This window comes from Anopheles funestus, chromosome 2RL, assembly GCF_943734845.2.
Source record: "Anopheles funestus chromosome 2RL, idAnoFuneDA-416_04, whole genome shotgun sequence".
Taxonomy (NCBI): Eukaryota; Metazoa; Arthropoda; class Insecta; order Diptera; family Culicidae; genus Anopheles; species Anopheles funestus.
In genome coordinates this window covers 40,589,033-40,606,286 of record NC_064598.1, presented here as the reverse complement: position 1 = coordinate 40,606,286, position 17,254 = coordinate 40,589,033, and the positions used below count along the sequence as shown (strand labels likewise).

The window sequence follows — 17,254 nt, the reverse complement described above, 5'->3', positions numbered from 1 at the left end:
CGGTTCGGGAGTCTTTGGGTAACAAATTCCGTACAATGACCGTTCTGTGCTTTCGCGGTTTCCATTTTAATGAGAGCGAGTTTCTTAATTAAAAATGAAACACCTTGCTCGCTGCTGCCATTTGTAATGGTTTTGCGGAGAAAATTTCAAATGACCCATGTACACACCCGTTCGGGTTCTGGTCGAGACAGCGGCGATGTATCTCTAAAACAAGTGTATGTAGTTTAAACCCCTTAATCATAGAAGTGCACATAGTGTTTAAACATAATTTTAACCTCAAACGGGAAGTAACTTCTGGTGTGTAATTATTCCCATAACTTGTCCTTTACGATTAAACAACGATCTGTTATGGCGGTAGATTTGGGGAGGTTTACACTTGGGGAGATTTAAAAAAATGTCGTCTGAATTCATTAGAAATACATGACCAGCTCACCGGTGCCTGGCGAGTCAAGTTTGCTGTACACTAGTGAGCTCATCGTACAACTCACAGAACACGTTTTTATAGTTGCTTCTCCTTCTTAGCTGAAAAATCCTTCCGAGCATCTCACTCTCGAAGGTGGTTAAGCATCTCTCAGAGGCGTAAGTGAGTACTGGAACTATATGGGTTTTATATATTCAAAATTTCTATCGTCGCGACAAGGTGTTTTAAGTGGAGAAGTTCCTTCAGACTGTAGAAAGATCGGTTGGCAGCCAGCAATCTAACGCCTATCAACGTGTTGTTGTCAGTACTGACCTTTGACCTTAGATAGGTGAGGTTTTGAACGACTTCCCTTTTTCTCTTATATTTAAAGGTGTCTGAAAACCTTTTTCCTATGCAACCAGATTGGGCTACACCCTAAATGATCCTCGACTATTTGTACATGGAAGATCGTTTTCTTTATTCATGTAGAACAACTAGGCCGTGTTGCTTATATAGAATGTGATGATATAAAACCAAATTAATTATCATACTCGAGCATAATGTTTTGCTTTACAAAAGAAGGGTGAAGTTTTCTTCAGCACTAAAGCATAGATTTAAACAAATCGGAAGTTTTTAGGGGGAAACGCTTTTTGCTTTTTTGCCTAGGGATGTATAATTTGCCATGCTTTTACTACGCAATTGTATGTGTATGTGTATGCACTTACAACAAAAGCAATAAAGCCAACGCTGTACTTACAAATGTTTACAGCACTTAAAAAAAATACTGTAATTAGGTGTTCGATGTTTATACCCCAAAACCGAAATGACAAACTCTTCCAGAACCTTGCCCATAAACAGTAAAAAAAACTATACAACAAAAAGAGGAGAAATAAACACAAACAAAACCGATTGCTCATACAACTTTTTGAACAATCCAAACAATATTTTTGTCCGTGTCCAACATCAAAAGTAATGCGTTTGCCGGTTTTTCACTAGTGAACGTCAACATGGAACAATGTGTGCCGTTTATGATACGTTTGTGCTGCCACACACACAATCGATTAGCGTACGTCGTTACGATGATGCTTGCAATCAACATTCCAATCGAACTGTCGATTACCCGCACAAACCAAGGCAAGGTATGTGAATTTATTACTTTATTCTTCGACTTTGCGGCCAACCCGGGGGGGGTGGCCCAATGTGTTGTTTCCCATTACGACGGTGGGCCCGGTCAAAACGGAAGGCAGTGGGCGCGTGTTGCGTTTTACCACACAACAATGCACTTCATTATCGATTGATGAGCATCGAAAAATGAAGGTGTGTCCCCGGTTCCCGGTCTTACACTACATATTTTCCTCATTTATCTATGTGGTACTCTACTCCCAACTAACAACCCTTTGGTTGGGATTGTTTGTTGGTTTAAAAAAAGCTCCCTATAAAAACTGATCAAACCAGAGTTCCCGGTTCTACCCCAAAGCTATAGCAGGCACGTTTTGGGTTTCCAAACCCGCCGGGACACAATTCTTTCCCGGTGCATTTCGTCTGTAACGCTTGAACGGAGTTTGCCAATCGTACCGGGGTAGAAGCGTCTCACGGTTTTCGTTGTTTGCATACCCAATGAGGGTGGAGTCTTGCTAGAAAAAAAAATCATTCGGCTGTATATATGTACATTAACGAATAGATATACTCACACAGACACAAACATGAGTACTTTTTGGTCTTGAAAATGTTGTGCCATGCCATGAAGCAGAACAAATTGTTCGCAGCCGTGTTGGCCACAGCAATAAAGTGACTCCACGCATTGTAGCGGTTAACCGATGACACCTTTCGCCTGTGCTAGTGCTAATCGCAAAACATCGAAACCAGCCGGGCCACAGAACAAAATTGCCAAAGTCACAGTCGAGTGGAGCTGTAATTGAGTTTTGAAAAGTTAGAATAGTCCGAAATTAATCGATCGCACTCATCGCGATAGCCCCAAACACCATCAATAGGGTTAATTTCGTTCGTTTGACTCATTGTAAGTCATCTTGGTGTCTTTTTTTTAATCTAATTTCCAAGCTTATGGTCCGATTCCAATTTGTGGCTGCTACATTCCACCACCTCAGATGTAACATAAGCATCGCCGGCGATCATATGCTCCGGAAAGGTTTGCCGAGACGAAGTAGCTACGTTTTTGTGGTTTTGTGGATACGAATGTTAATGTATTCGTTACATCATTTTCTTGTTGGTTATTCCCAGAGTCTTCCTTGGGTTTCTTTTGAAAATTACTCTCCGTGATGTAGTGTGATGTAGTTGGAAACATCCCATGCATCCACACAGTGTCGTATCTTTTTCCCATTCCTTCTTCTAGTAGGCTTGCCCTGGTCCACGGTTCATTTCCTGTACCTTCCGAAACCGTCCGATCGCCGATGATCATTAAGATCGTCAACAGTGTACCCTTTTTTTTCCTCTCGTGCCTCTTGAGCTGTTGATTGTTACTTGATAGTTTTCCCTTCGAAATGGACTTTCAGGTTCAGTTTGCCTTTTTTCTTTTTGTTTTCATCTGCGGCTAATTGAGAACAAGAGAACCAAGATCGTATTATTGCTTCAATTTTCTCAGGCTGCACGAACGTCCCCTTTGTTGCCAGATCGTTTTATTCAATGGTGCCCACCACGTGTCGGCTCTGAAGGCTCGATGTTCGATCATCGGATGCTTTGCGGCGTTTTCATCGCATGCAACAAGTGGACTAATTAGTCACCTTCTTCGAGACCATCGCTGCCGGTCCCGGGTTTGGTATTTCCGGTTGGTCGTCGGTGATGTGCGCCTGCGGATGGTATGTGATGGCTGACCGACAGAACGGTACAGACAGGAAGTAGAACCTGAATGTCCGTGCATCTACAAGAATCCGTGTTTCCGTTGTACAGAGTACAGAATTAATATCAGGAAAAAAACCTGAAAGAATTTCCTTAGTGCAATTAGGCATCAATGTTGAGACAATCTAAACGTGTTTGTTAGCGTAATATTAAAAAAACAGTTCAATTTAAAGCACCTAATGCAAGAAAGGTGTGGGGTTTTGATACAAAATTCCCAAACCGGTTTCTTATTCTTATTATGCAGTGTCTTATCAGTAAAGCCCTATCGATCAAACAATTTGATCTATTGACAGGATGATAAGCATATTCCTGCTCTCACCGGGTGTAGAGTTTTCGGCCAACTTAAGTATGATCACTAGACATTAGACTGGCTACCAAGCGGGATTCCTATTGCCGGGTGTTATGCTCTCACGTACACTTATCGAACGAAGTATGTTCTTGACCATGTTACGCCTTCCAATATGCTAAACGCAAACACCATCGTTCCGTTGCGACGGTGGGAATATTTTCATCGCAATCTTTACTTGCTTGCTGTGATTGTTTTCAATCGCATCATAACCCAACTGGCCAGAGTTCTAATTCGAGCCCCCGCTTGTGTTATTACACTCCAGCCCAAGTAGCGTCTATACGCTTGAGTGTAAGTTGTTTATTTATATTCACCGAAAGGCGTTGAAACTCTTCCAATCGAAGAAGGCTGCACCCCCGGGCTGCTGCTGATGGTTAGGTTTGTTGTAAGAAACCGATCGACATCTCACGCAATAGATTCAAGGCTCGTTACAAACACACGTACCGTCGGACGTGAGCATGTGTCCGTGAGCGGGCACAAAAGCATAGAAACCAACAGCACACCCCTAGGCGAAGACGGATTCGCTTGGTGGTGCCGGCCATGGACTACGAAGCGACATAAGACAGACGCCGACAGACCTTTTTTCCCAACCCGCCGATACCACCCAGCAGCAGCAGCATGTACGGCGTGTTGTAGAAAGGGAAACGGGACTGCCGCACAGTTTGGACAAATTGAAAGGAAAAATAAAAAAGCGTGGATTAAAAAAAACTACGAGTGTAAGCAAGCACAGGCTGCACACAGTTCCGTTCGTCGGAAATGAATTACATTTTGCTGTGAGATCATTTCAATTCATCCGAATTTCCTGCCGCCGCTGTGCGCAGCACTTTACGTTTCCATGGCAACGAGAAAGATCTTCATTGTGATGTGTATGGTGATGGGAGGAAAGCGTTTGGCTGCTTTTAATGGCTTTCCTACCGGAAAGCATTTGAACTCACGTACTGTACTCATTTCCATCTTCTGTTTCGACCGCATGGACCGTAAATTTCACTAATGACACTGTTTGATACTATGTTTACACATTGCAAAATTGGCACACTTTCGGCATCGGATAAAGTGAAAAGAGCCTGCAGAACTGACCGCACACTGCACACTGATCAAAGCAGGCACACTTTCTTCTCACTTTCACGCAAAAAAAAAACTTACCCTCCGTAGCGCCAAAAGAGCCTTCGACTGGAGGCTGCACGATAGCTGGAACGGTGGACGAAACGGTGCTAATATTATTCGCCCCATCGTACTCCGCCTGATTGACACCGTCATCATCCACCTGGGACAGTTTATCGTTGATCAGGTCGGAAATCAGCTGGCTACATTCGGATTCGATGGCGTAGCAAAACTGTTTAAACTTTTCAAACCCATCGCGGGCAATCAGCTCGATCAGTTGATCGCAACGCGCATCCAGACTGGCTTCACCGGTCAGCTGTTCCTCCTGGGCGGCCGTTAGGACACCGGCCTTTAACAACACCTGCACCAAACTCGTACCGATCAAATCACGCACAATCGACAACCGGTGACGCATCAGCAGCGACCGCACTTCACCCGTTTCGTCGGCCATTTTACGCTGATGCTTTTTATTTACTAGAGAAAAAACATGCACCAAAAACCACCCGTTTTGCTAACTACATTTCACTTTTGTATTTTTTTTTATTGCAGCAACGAAATAAGATTATTCACACACCCACTAGTGGCTTGCCAAATTCACGAAACTGCGAAACATAAGCCAACAACAAAACCGAGACGCGCTTTCAACACTACCGCCAGCATACACACGAAAAGCTACTCTGAGAGCGAACGCCGATCAACACGTCCACGGAGAGGATGCATCTTGCGTGCTGGCTGGATGGAATGTACGTTTGTTAGCCGTAAGTAGAGAAAAGTATTGAAATTTGTACGATTTATAAAACTCCAATGAAAGATACATCTCTTTTTCAATAGTTATTAGAGCCTAATATAACAGATTATATTAACAAAAATATGGATAATGTATAATCTGGAAATTTTTTGTTAAAATTAGACATTTACTATTGGTATAATTCTCTAGGGAGATACATTTGTTTGATGCAATGGTGTGTGTAAATTGTAAACCCGCACCCTCAGTCTACGCACACAACTTTAATCGTCTTTCTTGTACGATACAATTGTCTGCTAGCATATGTTAGAAAGAGAGAGAGAGAGCGCTTCCCAGAGTGCAATTAATTTTGCATAGTTAATCGTATTTAATAAATAAATACTCTACAACAATGCATTAATGTTTAATATCATGAATAATGTAAGCAGCTTTATGCGGAAAAAAGCAAAAAGATAAACATTGAGAAGAGTTATCATTTATAAAAATTAATCTCATTCGGTAGAGTATAATTTATAACATAAAATTAGTTTAAAAAACAAATAAACGATAAGGTTACAACATTGTAAAATTTCGAAAAAACTCAATTAACTTCGATGATGGGACTTTTAGCATTCATCATGTTTCAGATACTTAGAACGACACTTTTAGTGAAGATCTATATAGAGCGTGTATCATTTCCGGTGCGATTATGCCTTTTCGTACTGTCTTCTGTCTTGTGCAAAAGTTGCGAACCAAAAAATCCACAGGGAAATAATCTATAAATTGATCACCCCGCAAAGGAGCGAGTTCCATTTTCCCAAACATTTCGGGTGAACAGTGTCGGTGCGAGAACACGCTCAAGGATTGTACCACGTGTCGATCTAGTTCGGGAAACATACTTCGTGTGATATATACTGCCGGTGTAGTGCGGCGATTGGTGTTTTACATTTAAGAAAAACGAAAAAATAACACAAAAATCCCAAAATGGTTCTACTCGCATCAAACACGAATTACGATCCAGAAGAGGACCTCAAGGCTCAGCTACGCAGCGTGATCATCACCCGATCGAAGGAGGGTGCAACGATCGAAGAAATAATAGGTACTGGCAGCAACACCTATCGTCCCATTATTGCCACCTGCAGCATGCTAATGTGTGTTTGGTTTGTCTTATATTTCGCTACAATGCACATAGACGACTACAAGGAGCTGACGGGGACACACTTGCTGGGCATCTTTTTTAACCGTACCGTGCTGGCCAGGTACCTGTCCATGCTAGAACACGTTTGGTGTACGACGGATGGTTCGTGTGGCCAGCTGCTATGGTTCTGCAGCACACCTAAGACAAGGCACGTGGTCCACATGATACAGCAGCAGCGATCACCACGTGCTAGTGGAAGCAGTTACCGACATTACATACCACGTGCTTTGCCACAGCAGGTTGATCAGGTTGATCACCAGAACAGTCGATCGACGGGTGGCACGGATACGGCTTCCACCGTGACGTTGCACGCATACAACGGATTCGTGTATAATGAAACGGTGCAGACGCAGGAAGTCACACGTCCTAGCCAAGCGTACCGTTCCAAACGTCCACCACGTATGGTGCGGCACAATCCGTACACACGAAGGACTACCGGTCGTAACGGAACAACAGGCTGGAGACAATCCAGAGCAGATGAGCTGGATTATGTAAGTTTCCTTTTTTGGGAAGTGAATAGTTCTGCCAGGACGTAATTTTAAGTTGATTTATTTTGCCCCATATTACAGTCGATGTACGGACCATCGTACCACCGTCATCAACTAGTGGGGGATGACTTTTTCCTAGCCATAGCTAAATGGGAACTTGGATTTTCCTTTGATCGAGGTTAGTTAGCCGCAAATGCCCTCCTCTAGAGGGAAGAATTTATCTATTTTAAATGTTTTGTTTTCTATCATACTTCCAGGCCACATCATCGATATGAGCGGGCTATGCATCTCAGGACTAACGCTCTCAGAGGCTGCCAAGCGTGTTGAGGTGGCCCCTTACATCGCAGACCACGTGCTAGTTAACGTCGGTACCGTTGATCTGCTGCACGGACGTGAAATGATCGATCTGATACACGATTTCGACCAGCTAGTTGCACGGTTCCGCGAGCGTAACGTGGAACCGATCATGACAACGCTATCCCCGATTGCAAATTCTGGCGGCCGCACACCGATGGCGGAACGGTTGCTTAAGCTGAACGAGTACATTTGCCGTACCTGTCCGCGTACAATCGACCTGTGGAAGAACTTTGTCCACGCAAACGGTACCGTGCGGTTCGAGTGCTATCAACCCGGACCGCGGAAGGTATCCGGCAGCATAATGCCGCACGTACTGTGGAACAAGCTCGGTCGGCAACTTATACTGGGCGTGCTGGGTAACGAAATAGCCGCACAGCTAACTACCGACGAACAGTGGAGATACTACTAAAACCCCGGGCATGGTTCTTTCTTCGTTTTGCTCCTACCTGTGTAGCGTTCCGTAGGGTTAAGCTTTGCTCTTAAGTATGCCGCCTCGCACCGCAATCATCGGCAGTTAGTTACCTTTTTAATTTGTTATTTCATGATATTGTGTTTCGTTGGTAACCAGTGTCTTATGCTTTACGTTGTTAATTGTCACATACACACTCTCCTTTTGATTGTTTAAAACTCTTTTAAAGTTAACAACAAACGGTATCCTTCGGTTCCCACCGATGGTAACGAATCTGTTTCGACAGTGAAGCGTGCTCGACCAGAAGGGCACACGGTACACCTTGTCCCGGGAACAAGCGCATCGTACGGTGTGCCTTTCTGTTTCGATCCGGTACGGGGCACAACGTTAGTAAGAAACTACAACAGTTTGTCCTTCCGGAAGACGAATTGGGTTGATGCTTCGCATAACACACCGCTGGGCCCAGGTCGTGTCCCGTACCAATGCGTACCGAAGGAATGAGTTCCAGAATTCAACTCTCTCTAGCGGCCGGTCCATTTGTAAGGAGAGTGTCTTTTCGAACTCCAAATCGGTGTGGTGCATATGTTAGATGAGAGGCTTGTAAGTTCTACGAGACCGGTCATACAAGACGATCATCAATGTTTCCTATCATTCAACACATTCGTTACCACCGGTATGGAACATATTCAGAAGCTTCACATAAAGGGCAGAGTATGTACACTTAAGCTTAAACATGTCAGCTAATCATGATTAGTTTCCTAAGCAAGCATTGTACCAATCTTTATGTTTATCTGTGTTTTATGGCGTCTTTCGTGTTTGTGCACTTTTGTGTCAATAAAAATTGTACTCCCCAGTGCAAGTCAACTGAAACGAGGTAGCGCGAGTTGGAATTGATTTGCGGGATAATGTTGGCATTTATTTGGAAGCAGTTCATCGGAAAAGCTAGCTTATCTTACCATTTAGGTTATATCTTCGACACATTTTATTTGCGTGTGTGAACAAAAGTAGTCGTTTACGTAGTTGCGGATGAATTTTTTGTCTAAAATGATAAAATGCGTAACCGCGTTATTAATTGTAACGCTCAGATTAAAGTTTTAAGTGCAACACACTTACCAGGATATTGGTTTAGGTAGATTATACCATCAGCTAACCGCTTGGCAAGCTTCTTGAAAAGAAACCTGTTTCCTATTAGTCCATCGTTCAAAGGACGCATGAGCGCTTGAACGACCCACTTGGCAATACGCTGCCTGCAGCTGGACACCAATACCTCATTCAGCTCAATCGATGGACTATACGGACCGAGATCTTGCTCTTCCCCATCGTCTTCCCCAAACAGAGCCACGAATTGAGTCTGCACGATCCGCTCATACCGACGGTAGTTATCTTCCGCTATTTTTACCAACAAATTGCGCAACTTCATACGCTGCATGTGCAACTCACACGGCCACATACTGCAGCGCAAATCTTGCGGTTCGTGCACAACTGCTGGTTGCAATATCGCGCGATCGATTTTGGGACTTGATGATGCAGCAAAATGTGTGCTTGCTGATTGCGTTCCACCTTGATGTGGTGCAACATTTTCCACCCTCGTCTGTTCTTGATCTTCGCTCCATCCGAATATGTTCGCTTCGTCGTCCGAGGGTTCAAACATCGCTTGCAATTCCTTGAGAATTTCATCATCCATTGCCTCGTTGCGCGGCCGTTTACATTCCACTATTGCCTCGGTAGAATTCACCGCTTGGGGAATTTCTTTCGACTTTTGTACTGGAAAGGTGCATTCCAACGATACATTCCCATCACCAGAAAGCTCTTGATACACGGATTTGTCTGATATGAAGTTATTGCGCTGAAATAATTGCATTTTTTCTTCCAAACTTATTTGGGGGACATTTGCTAGTGGCGTGTGTTCTTCAGTAGAAACATTTAACGCGGGCAGGAAAGCGATCGGATCGGTCTGTACACCGACGTGGCACTGTTCTCTTTTCACGATTGCAGGCTTAAACTTTACGTCAGTGAGATTGGGATGAATCACTCCAAGTACCGTTTGTTTCCGGATTTCTCCAATCTACAAAGACACGGGTTAGTGTTAGCAAACATAATAGGACAAATAAGCAACTATATCATCTCACCTTCTGGAGGATAAAATTGCGATAGAGAGATGTGATCATACAAGATTGAACCTAAGGGCGATACATAAAACAAATGCCATTACATGCCAAGAAACAATCTTTTATCCATTGTTATCTTCTTACCGCTCGCATCTCAATAGTTTCAGCACACTGTCTCAGTTCGTCATCGGTGAACGGATTATCGTCGTCGTGCTCACTGCTGTAGGATGATAACCATGTGTGATAATTCTTCTGAAGCACTCTATCCAGATAATACAGATACTGTTGGCGCACTTTTGCCGAAAGAAGATGAGCGGGCAGCTGAATGTCTTCAATCAGATCTTCCGTATCGATTTCGGCGCTATTGTACGTATGTTCCTCCACTGTCGGCACCTTATTCGATTCCTTAAATGGATTAAACACACTGCCCCGATAGACGTAGTCGAATGGATCCGATTCGACATCGCCACAGTATTGCTTGTTGTTCCTAAGAGTAAATAAAAGAAAAACAATTTCGTAATAGTACAGTACACATCATAACAAACTGGACATATTTTCTAACCGAATCTTACCATTTCCGTTTCAGCATCCTTAAAGTTCTGTAAAATATCGATCGGTTCTGATGCAGCCGCACATGTTATGAAGCGAAGAAGATCCGCATCCGTTGCTATGGAAAAAGAAGTTGTTTGCAAACAAACGCCTGTCAGCAGTTTTTGAGAGCGGTTGTCATTTGCTGTGTTTTGTTAACGGCGCAATTAAAGAGCATCAACAAACGCAAAACCGAAGCATAAATTTCTTGATTATTTCGTGGCATTGGGGGAAATATATACCTATATGATTCAATATCATGTGTGGCCGCACGTGTCTGTAAGCATGCTGGTTTATGTAAGTTTTATACAACTGAACATTGATATTGTGTATCCTTTTTGGTTTGTTTTCAAGGACACTGGAACCCAAAGATCTGGAAAGCTGTTGCAAGTACACCAAAAAAGGGCAGAGTAAACCAAAACAGCCGCGGTTTCGAAATGAGTTCAATTGTGGGAAAAAGTACGTGCCTTCGTTTAATGTGGCACCCACAGACGTAACTCCAGTGCTCGTTGCCGCACTTCATTTCGATGATTCGGCGGATCCGGGCGATCGGCTGCTTGTACCAATGATGTGGGGCATGGTACCACGCTGGCACAAGGGTGACTTTCGGAAGCACGGTCTTACCACAAACAACTGTCGCTTGGAAGGGTTAGCATTCTCTAAACTGTACGGGCCACCTCTTGCTGCTGGCCAGCGGTGCGTTATCCTTTGCGAAGGGTTTTACGAGTGGCAAACGGTGAAACCGATGAAGCCATCCGAACGGCCTGCATTCTTCGTGCACATGCCGCAGGAGGAAAAGATAAAGATGGAAGATAAATCTACCTGGCAGTTGGATAATGGTGGCCAACTACAACTGCTTCGCATTGCTGGACTGTTCGATGTGTGGAACGATGATAATGGAGACAAATTGTACAGCTACACGGTGATCACATTTGAAACCGAAGGTCAATTTGCGAGCATACATCACCGATCACCGGCCATTCTCGAGACGGACGAGCAGGTGGCGGACTGGTTGGATTTCAAGCGTGTACCGGCAAACCGGGCACTCAATCTATTGCAACCCAGCAAATCGATGAAATGGTATCGCGTGTCGAACATGGTAAATAACTCGCGCAACAAATCCGACCAGTGTAACAAGCCGCTGACGGAAGGAAAATCGTTGGATGGAAGCGGAAAATCACCCGTAGTTCCGAAAAGCAAAATGATGCAATCCTGGTTAATAGTTAAAAAGAGAAAAAATGATGAAACCGATCAAAATCATTCCGTAGAAGATACAGTGAAGAAGGAGCTGGAAACGGAACCATTGCATAAGAAACCGAAGCCAGACCCGGATACTTCTTGAGCTAAGTGTTAAGGGATAAGATTTCTTTTCCATTTTTGTGTAACAAATAAAACTTTTAAGCAAGCACATTCAACGTGTTATTCGTGCATTTTATCGACTTTGCTTTCCGTGGCTGATTTCTCTAGCATCTTTCTAGAGATGAACTTTAGTTTCAAATGTTGAATGGTAGCCGCACTGCCATCCCATTCTTGAAACAGTTTAAAGTTTATCGGATCACATAAATCGGGTAGCTCTATACCGCCTCCACTGTTGAAATTAAGCAGTTCCGTTTCGAGCGTGGTCTTTATCGCTGCTTCCCGTGCTGCGTGCTGCGTTGCACGATGCTTCCCAATCGATTGAACTATCTTAATTTGCTCCAGCTCTCGATCGAATCGCTTCAGGTACCCATCTATCAGTGCTTCATATTCTGCCGGCGTTAATGGAGCATTCTGTTCGTACAGGCGCTCTGCAAACCAGGCTAGTTTGTTACCAACCATATTGGCTTTGGCTGCATGTCCAAGCTTAATCTTTTCGCGGTTGTTTATTCTGCAAGAAAGGATGTCGTATAGAGAGGATGCAAACAGTGGATTCGAAGGTTGGGAACTTACTTTTTAACTTTGCGCGTCAGTGCTAACGTTTTCCTGCTTTTAGGATGTTTGCACTTTGCTAATTCCTTTAGAATGGTTTGTTTTGGCTGTAAATTAAAATTACGAGAACTTTATGCTTAACACTGACACATTTTTAAACCGACTTACCATTTTAATAACTGTTTCCTTTAAGCTACTAAAGAAATAAATCGTTCCAAAATCTCTGTGAACAGTGGAACACAACAAAACGCGGCACGATGTTTTTGGCAATGTGATTTTGTTATGAAAAATTAAAGGGAATTGTGCCTGTATTGTCATGCAGAGTCGGTACAAACAAACATACAACGTTCCAGTGATCACGTGGATGACAAAATTTAAAAACGCCGTTGAAAATGTTAACCTTTGTGTTGCAAAATACATATGATGTTTCTGGTCGTTTTGTTGTTGTTAACGTATAACGTATTGTTACTTTATCGACTTTGATGTTTCGTTTTTGTACCAAACACTTAATCAATTTATTATTACATGTGTAGAATTTGCTAACACCTCTAGCCTTCTAGTGAGTGATTTATTCGATTTCGAGGGATTTGATCATATCTCTCTCGGATTATCCAATGGAAGCAGATTATTTAGTGGATTGAAAAGCTCTCAGAGAAAGAGTATAATTGCATCACAGTGAAACCACCCGATAGTGGAACCGGGCTGGTCCTTTCCTTCAGTATGCGAACTGCTTTCGGAAGTGCAATAGTTCTGCTAACGTCGAATGTATTGCTGCGTTAATAATTGCATCCGTTGGAAATGCACAGTACTAGCACAAGTACAACGTTTTATTTTTGGGGGGAATTCACAATAAACTGTTGTGCGGATAATGTTGAAATGATTGTATGTAGGTATCACTTTTTAAATTCATTTATGAAATCTAAAAATTATTGATTCGCCTGCACCTCCACAGAAACCACATTTTTTATCCAATTGTAATACTCACTCATCCGTTGGTAAACATTATAATATTGATTTAAAATGGGGTTATCATTGTCATTAACCTGTTTTGTCACCACACGACCTGAACCGTAAAGCCCAACTAGGTATGTCACTTCATATTCGTTAACACCTTGCGCAAAATGGCTTACAAGCGCACTTCCACCGTCATGATTGAGCTTGGCGTAACGGTAATAGAACATATTATCCTCTTCTACGCACAGCTGCAAACTGGTAACATTAGAGTTCTGGTATTTACTCAGACAAACCTCGTTGTACAAAGGGAAGGCGTACTGATGTGTAAAGTTTGGATTCGCGTAAACTTCCTGCAAACGCAATGGCGTATGCGTTTGATTGTGCCACAGACATGCGGGAATGGTTTCGTTGTTAATCGTAACCGTGGTTTTTAATTGGATCAGCAACAAGTTGAACTCCGTTGGCAGGTTATTGTACTCGGGGTGTTTAAATGTACGCTGCACTTCCATTTTTTGTTGAGTGTCATTACCCAACACAACTGAGATTTCATCCTGAGCAATGGCTTCAAAGCAAGAAGCGGTAGTTAGAACGAATTGTTTCGCGATCAATGTACCATTGCATGAACGATCACCGTTGCCATGAATACGAGCCTGTGGATTGGAAGTTGCGTGAGTTATGGTTAATTTTTTGGCATAATTTTCATTACCTATAATTTTCACGATTACTTACCAAGTACGGATACGTGGGAAACTTATCGATGTTGTAGGGAGATTTATTTTTCCTAAACTCATGATAAAGGTTTTGGCAATTGTCTATCTCCTCGATCGCCACTGCTAGTTGCTCACGATGCGTTTCATCGCGTAACACATTCTCGTCCGAACAGCATACGATCATCTCTTCCTGCTTACCGTACGAGCAAGAAGATGAAGGATTTACTGTCTTGCCTTGCTTCGCTTCCTGATCGAGCTTTGGACAGTAGTGAAGACTAACACAGGTACCCTCGGATCCGTTTGTATCCTGGCATCGATCTCCATAGTATTTAGTATCATCCTCATAGTGTACTATAGAGAACCAGACAGGAATAAAGTAGTATTTAGCAAATTATCATAAAAAAATCAATTTTTAACAATCTTACCTTTTGTTGCAAAAATTATACTATCGATCCAATTAACGTACGGGGCTATTTTAGTGTACACGGTCGGCATATTGAATCCACAATTTTCTCCCTTGCTGTTGATCGCGAAAATGTACTGGAAGTAACGATTGAAGGTGTACAGAGAGTGGGACATGGCAGAACCAACATTATTATGACACCAGTTGGGTGCTAGTGCGGTTGGGAATCCGGCACAAAATTGGTTCGGCGACACTTTATCAACACATTCTTCGTATACATCGGCTGTAGCATAGAATTGATTCGTTCGCACACTATCATCATCATCCGTTCCATTGAATGGCCTGTATCCGTTAGTTTGGAACTTTTCCACCGGGAACTTCTCGCGTGTCCAGATGCACGCCGGGAGAAAGTTTTTATTGAACCTGAAACAGTAGATAAATAGTTCGCTTTCTTAGTTTTGCGAAATTTGTTAAACACTCCTTTCACATATAATACATACTCGAAAATGGGGTTCACCAATTCTAGCAGAGCAATATCATTGGCCAGCGTGGATGCATCGAAATCTGGATGATAATGTACTTTTTTTGCTACAGTATATATTTTAATATCATGGTCACGCTTTGGATAGTAGTCACTACGCTGATCCATTTCTACCTTGTAGAAATCACTAAGATGTGAGAGAGAAAGTATTAATAGTACATAATGTTGAATAACGTATGGCTTTACACAACTTACACATTATACTGCTGCAAGCAGTTGGCAGCGGTGAGAATAAACTTTGGTGCTATTAATGATCCGTAACAGTGGCGTTTCGATCCGGTTTCCGTCGTATTTGGAATGATACGTGCCTTATAGTGGTTGAGGCTCGTTTTCGAAAACCGACTACCGGAATATTGAACTTGAGCGAAATTATCACTTTTAGAAATCATGGAATCTTCGTATTCCCGGATTTCGCTGTACGTATCGACACATTCTGTAAAATAAATAAAGAATAAGTATATTAAGTAGTTAAATAAAAAATAGAAAAAATAAATAAAACAATACTGATAAGAACTTAGTGCTTATCGGTTGCTCTTACCAGACGATTTTATTTTTGCCTCGGTGACGTTTTCCATCCATGCGAGATACTTCAGTACAGGCGTAACTAAACCCGTGTCGTCGTCGGTGCCAAAAGCAAATACGAACGGATGCATACGGTAGTCGGCGATGGCTCTAGTTTGCAGCAGGACGTTCTTGTTTAGAAGTTCCGTTAAACATTCCTTACGGTTTTTGTACGTACACTTAGTTTCCTCTAGTACAAGACTTCCATTTGTTGCTAGACGCAGAAAAATGTGAAGAAAAAACGGTCTATTAATTCACTCACTTCACTTGATCATACGTCGATCGTGCACCATACCAACGGCAATTGATTGTATTTTGTCAAATCCATCGTCAAATGAAGCATCCCAGAAGCATGCTGGCACCGCTAATCTTGTAATCCTAAGAAGTAATGTTTGCACGTGTATTTAAAAGTCGGTCACTCAAGAGTATTTCGAATCATTACTTACTCAATGGATGAGTTAAGCCGCAGCAGACTAACATTGTACTCGGGATGTGGAAACGTTTCGATTACGCTGATTGCGTCCAGTGTTGCATTGGAAAGTTTGATTTGTGGTTGGGTCTCATCTTCCGATGAACCACAATCCGAGGTAGTAAGCACATGATTTTTGTCTACGATTACACCAACGCAGGTCAAATCTTCTTTCAGTACTCTTACTGTATGGCTGAGCGATTTATCAACGTATCGCTCAACGAATATAGAGCTAGCCAACGCTATTCCTCCATGATTGTAAATGCTAAAGGGACAATCTGTATGTAAGAAAAAAAATCGGTTATTAATTTATTTTGCTAAAACAAATGTAGAGATGTTTTGCACGTGATGCGTACATGTGATCAATGAACTGGTGTGCCTTGTATACTAAACAATGTATGGAATTCCCTTGCTTACGCAAACAAGTTTCAACGCTTGTTTCAGTGTAATTAATTAGACTAACGATCATCCAAGGCTGTGTTGGGGTTTAGTGTGTTTTACCTTTAATGCTTCGTTCAACATTTGGCATCAGCTCAGCCAAAGATTCCAGCTCAGGAGCTCGTGATGGAAAAAGTGTTGCAGAAGCTGTTGCGAATATAGAATATAGAAAAAATAAAAGAACCAATCACCTGTTTGCTGCTTTGTACGACTATTCGCGTAAGAAAACTTGTTTTGTCGAAAACGAAAAAGGTTTCGCCCAATATTTCATACCTGTCTGTATGCAACACAAAACTGCGAATGCTCGAAACACTGTAGAAAGAAGACGATCTTCACCCATCCTTCAACACTAATATTTAATGTACAGAATGATTTGAACCAACAAGCGACGAAAGCAAAACGATTCCAAACGACGGTTGGATTCGTTGTAGTTATGGTCCCAACGGCGTTGTAAGCTTTTATGAAAATTTACTGTGTTCGGTTGTGTAGCTGTGGAACAAATACTTGTTCTTGGAAATACCTAGTGGCGAGGGGTTTTGCCCTGATCGTACCGGCATGTGTTTCACAAACACATTACAACAAGCTAACTCTATCAGCATGCACCTTTGAAGAGAGCAAAAGTCTCGTCAAACATATTCGGTTGATTAGCGGTTCAAATGATCAACGAAACGGTAAACATAACGCATCGCGATCGCGTA

The 17,254-nt window shown here is 42.5% G+C and overlaps 6 protein-coding genes across 12 annotated transcripts in view; 2 read left to right on the top strand and 4 right to left on the bottom strand.

The window, feature by feature from the left end:
- Nucleotides 1-5,402, bottom strand: part of LOC125761682 (tight junction protein ZO-2) — a 46,447-nt gene extending 41,045 nt beyond the window's left edge. For 6 of the 7 annotated variants that reach the window (XM_049423037.1, XM_049423038.1, XM_049423041.1 and 3 more), the window contains exon 1: nucleotides 4,743-5,399. In XM_049423037.1, the coding sequence (XP_049278994.1) occupies nucleotides 4,743-5,151 (409 nt within the window). In that variant the 5' untranslated portion in view covers nucleotides 5,152-5,399. Of the gene's footprint in view, nucleotides 1-4,742 lie in introns of all 7 variants that reach the window. The other variant, XM_049423053.1, reaches the window with a different exon arrangement.
- A 740-nt stretch (nucleotides 5,403-6,142) lies between these two features.
- LOC125761720 (maternal effect protein oskar) lies at nucleotides 6,143-8,750 on the top strand. The gene is made up of 4 exons (XM_049423166.1): nucleotides 6,143-6,523; nucleotides 6,617-7,113; nucleotides 7,192-7,288; nucleotides 7,368-8,750. The coding sequence occupies exons 1-4, from the start codon at nucleotides 6,409-6,411 to the stop codon at nucleotides 7,874-7,876; spliced, it is 1,218 nt and encodes a 405-aa protein (XP_049279123.1). The 5' UTR covers nucleotides 6,143-6,408; the 3' UTR covers nucleotides 7,877-8,750.
- A 15-nt stretch (nucleotides 8,751-8,765) lies between these two features.
- On the bottom strand, nucleotides 8,766-10,678 carry LOC125761712 (uncharacterized). Its single transcript, XM_049423155.1, has 5 exons — nucleotides 10,557-10,678; nucleotides 10,129-10,471; nucleotides 10,006-10,056; nucleotides 8,990-9,941; nucleotides 8,766-8,915 (listed from the first exon to the last, which is right to left on the bottom strand). The coding sequence occupies exons 1-5, from the start codon at nucleotides 10,571-10,573 to the stop codon at nucleotides 8,836-8,838; spliced, it is 1,443 nt and encodes a 480-aa protein (XP_049279112.1). The 5' UTR covers nucleotides 10,574-10,678; the 3' UTR covers nucleotides 8,766-8,835.
- Nucleotides 10,679-10,703: 25 nt separating this feature from the next.
- On the top strand, nucleotides 10,704-11,976 carry LOC125761730 (abasic site processing protein HMCES). Its single transcript, XM_049423178.1, has 2 exons — nucleotides 10,704-10,851; nucleotides 10,927-11,976. The coding sequence occupies exons 1-2, from the start codon at nucleotides 10,832-10,834 to the stop codon at nucleotides 11,912-11,914; spliced, it is 1,008 nt and encodes a 335-aa protein (XP_049279135.1). The 5' UTR covers nucleotides 10,704-10,831; the 3' UTR covers nucleotides 11,915-11,976.
- Nucleotides 11,977-11,982: 6 nt separating this feature from the next.
- Nucleotides 11,983-12,782, bottom strand: LOC125761734 (translation machinery-associated protein 16 homolog). The gene is made up of 3 exons (XM_049423182.1): nucleotides 12,649-12,782; nucleotides 12,502-12,587; nucleotides 11,983-12,439 (listed from the first exon to the last, which is right to left on the bottom strand). Exons 1-3 carry the CDS (start codon nucleotides 12,649-12,651, stop codon nucleotides 11,992-11,994), a joined length of 537 nt encoding a protein of 178 aa, XP_049279139.1. The 5' UTR covers nucleotides 12,652-12,782; the 3' UTR covers nucleotides 11,983-11,991.
- Nucleotides 12,783-13,244: 462 nt separating this feature from the next.
- LOC125761697 (uncharacterized) lies at nucleotides 13,245-17,064 on the bottom strand. Its single transcript, XM_049423133.1, has 10 exons — nucleotides 16,830-17,064; nucleotides 16,620-16,703; nucleotides 16,096-16,396; nucleotides 15,945-16,027; nucleotides 15,627-15,863; nucleotides 15,284-15,521; nucleotides 15,048-15,215; nucleotides 14,570-14,970; nucleotides 14,164-14,495; nucleotides 13,245-14,084 (listed from the first exon to the last, which is right to left on the bottom strand). Exons 1-10 carry the CDS (start codon nucleotides 16,894-16,896, stop codon nucleotides 13,407-13,409), a joined length of 2,589 nt encoding a protein of 862 aa, XP_049279090.1. The 5' UTR covers nucleotides 16,897-17,064; the 3' UTR covers nucleotides 13,245-13,406.
- Nucleotides 17,065-17,254: the final 190 nt, after the last annotated feature.

What these genes read in the sequence shown, in the direction of transcription:
- LOC125761730 (XM_049423178.1), top strand. Translation starts at nt 10,832, where the DNA reads ATGTGTGGCCGCACGTGTCT. An exon ending in ATGTGTGGCCGCACGTGTCT is followed by an intron (nt 10,852 to 10,926) that starts GTAAGCATGCTG and finishes TTTGTTTTCAAG; the next exon opens with GACACTGGAACCCAAAGATC.
- LOC125761712 (XM_049423155.1), bottom strand. An exon ending in AAACTATTGAGATGCGAGCG is followed by an intron (nt 10,057 to 10,128) that starts GTAAGAAGATAA and finishes TATCGCCCTTAG; the next exon opens with GTTCAATCTTGTATGATCAC. An exon ending in CTACCTAAACCAATATCCTG is followed by an intron (nt 8,916 to 8,989) that starts GTAAGTGTGTTG and finishes TTATCATTTTAG; the next exon opens with ACAAAAAATTCATCCGCAAC.
- LOC125761697 (XM_049423133.1), bottom strand. Translation starts at nt 16,896, where the DNA reads ATGGGTGAAGATCGTCTTCTTTCTACAGTGTTTCGAGCATTCGCAGTT. An exon ending in TGTTGAACGAAGCATTAAAG is followed by an intron (nt 16,397 to 16,619) that starts GTAAAACACACT and finishes TCTTACATACAG; the next exon opens with ATTGTCCCTTTAGCATTTAC. An exon ending in TGCTTGCAGCAGTATAATGT is followed by an intron (nt 15,216 to 15,283) that starts GTAAGTTGTGTA and finishes CTCACATCTTAG; the next exon opens with TGATTTCTACAAGGTAGAAA.
- LOC125761720 (XM_049423166.1), top strand. Translation starts at nt 6,409, where the DNA reads ATGGTTCTACTCGCATCAAACACGAATTACGATCCAGAAGAGGACCTC. An exon ending in AACGATCGAAGAAATAATAG is followed by an intron (nt 6,524 to 6,616) that starts GTACTGGCAGCA and finishes CAATGCACATAG; the next exon opens with ACGACTACAAGGAGCTGACG. An exon ending in GAGCAGATGAGCTGGATTAT is followed by an intron (nt 7,114 to 7,191) that starts GTAAGTTTCCTT and finishes CCCATATTACAG; the next exon opens with TCGATGTACGGACCATCGTA.
- LOC125761734 (XM_049423182.1), bottom strand. An exon ending in CTGACGCGCAAAGTTAAAAA is followed by an intron (nt 12,440 to 12,501) that starts GTAAGTTCCCAA and finishes CCTTTCTTGCAG; the next exon opens with AATAAACAACCGCGAAAAGA.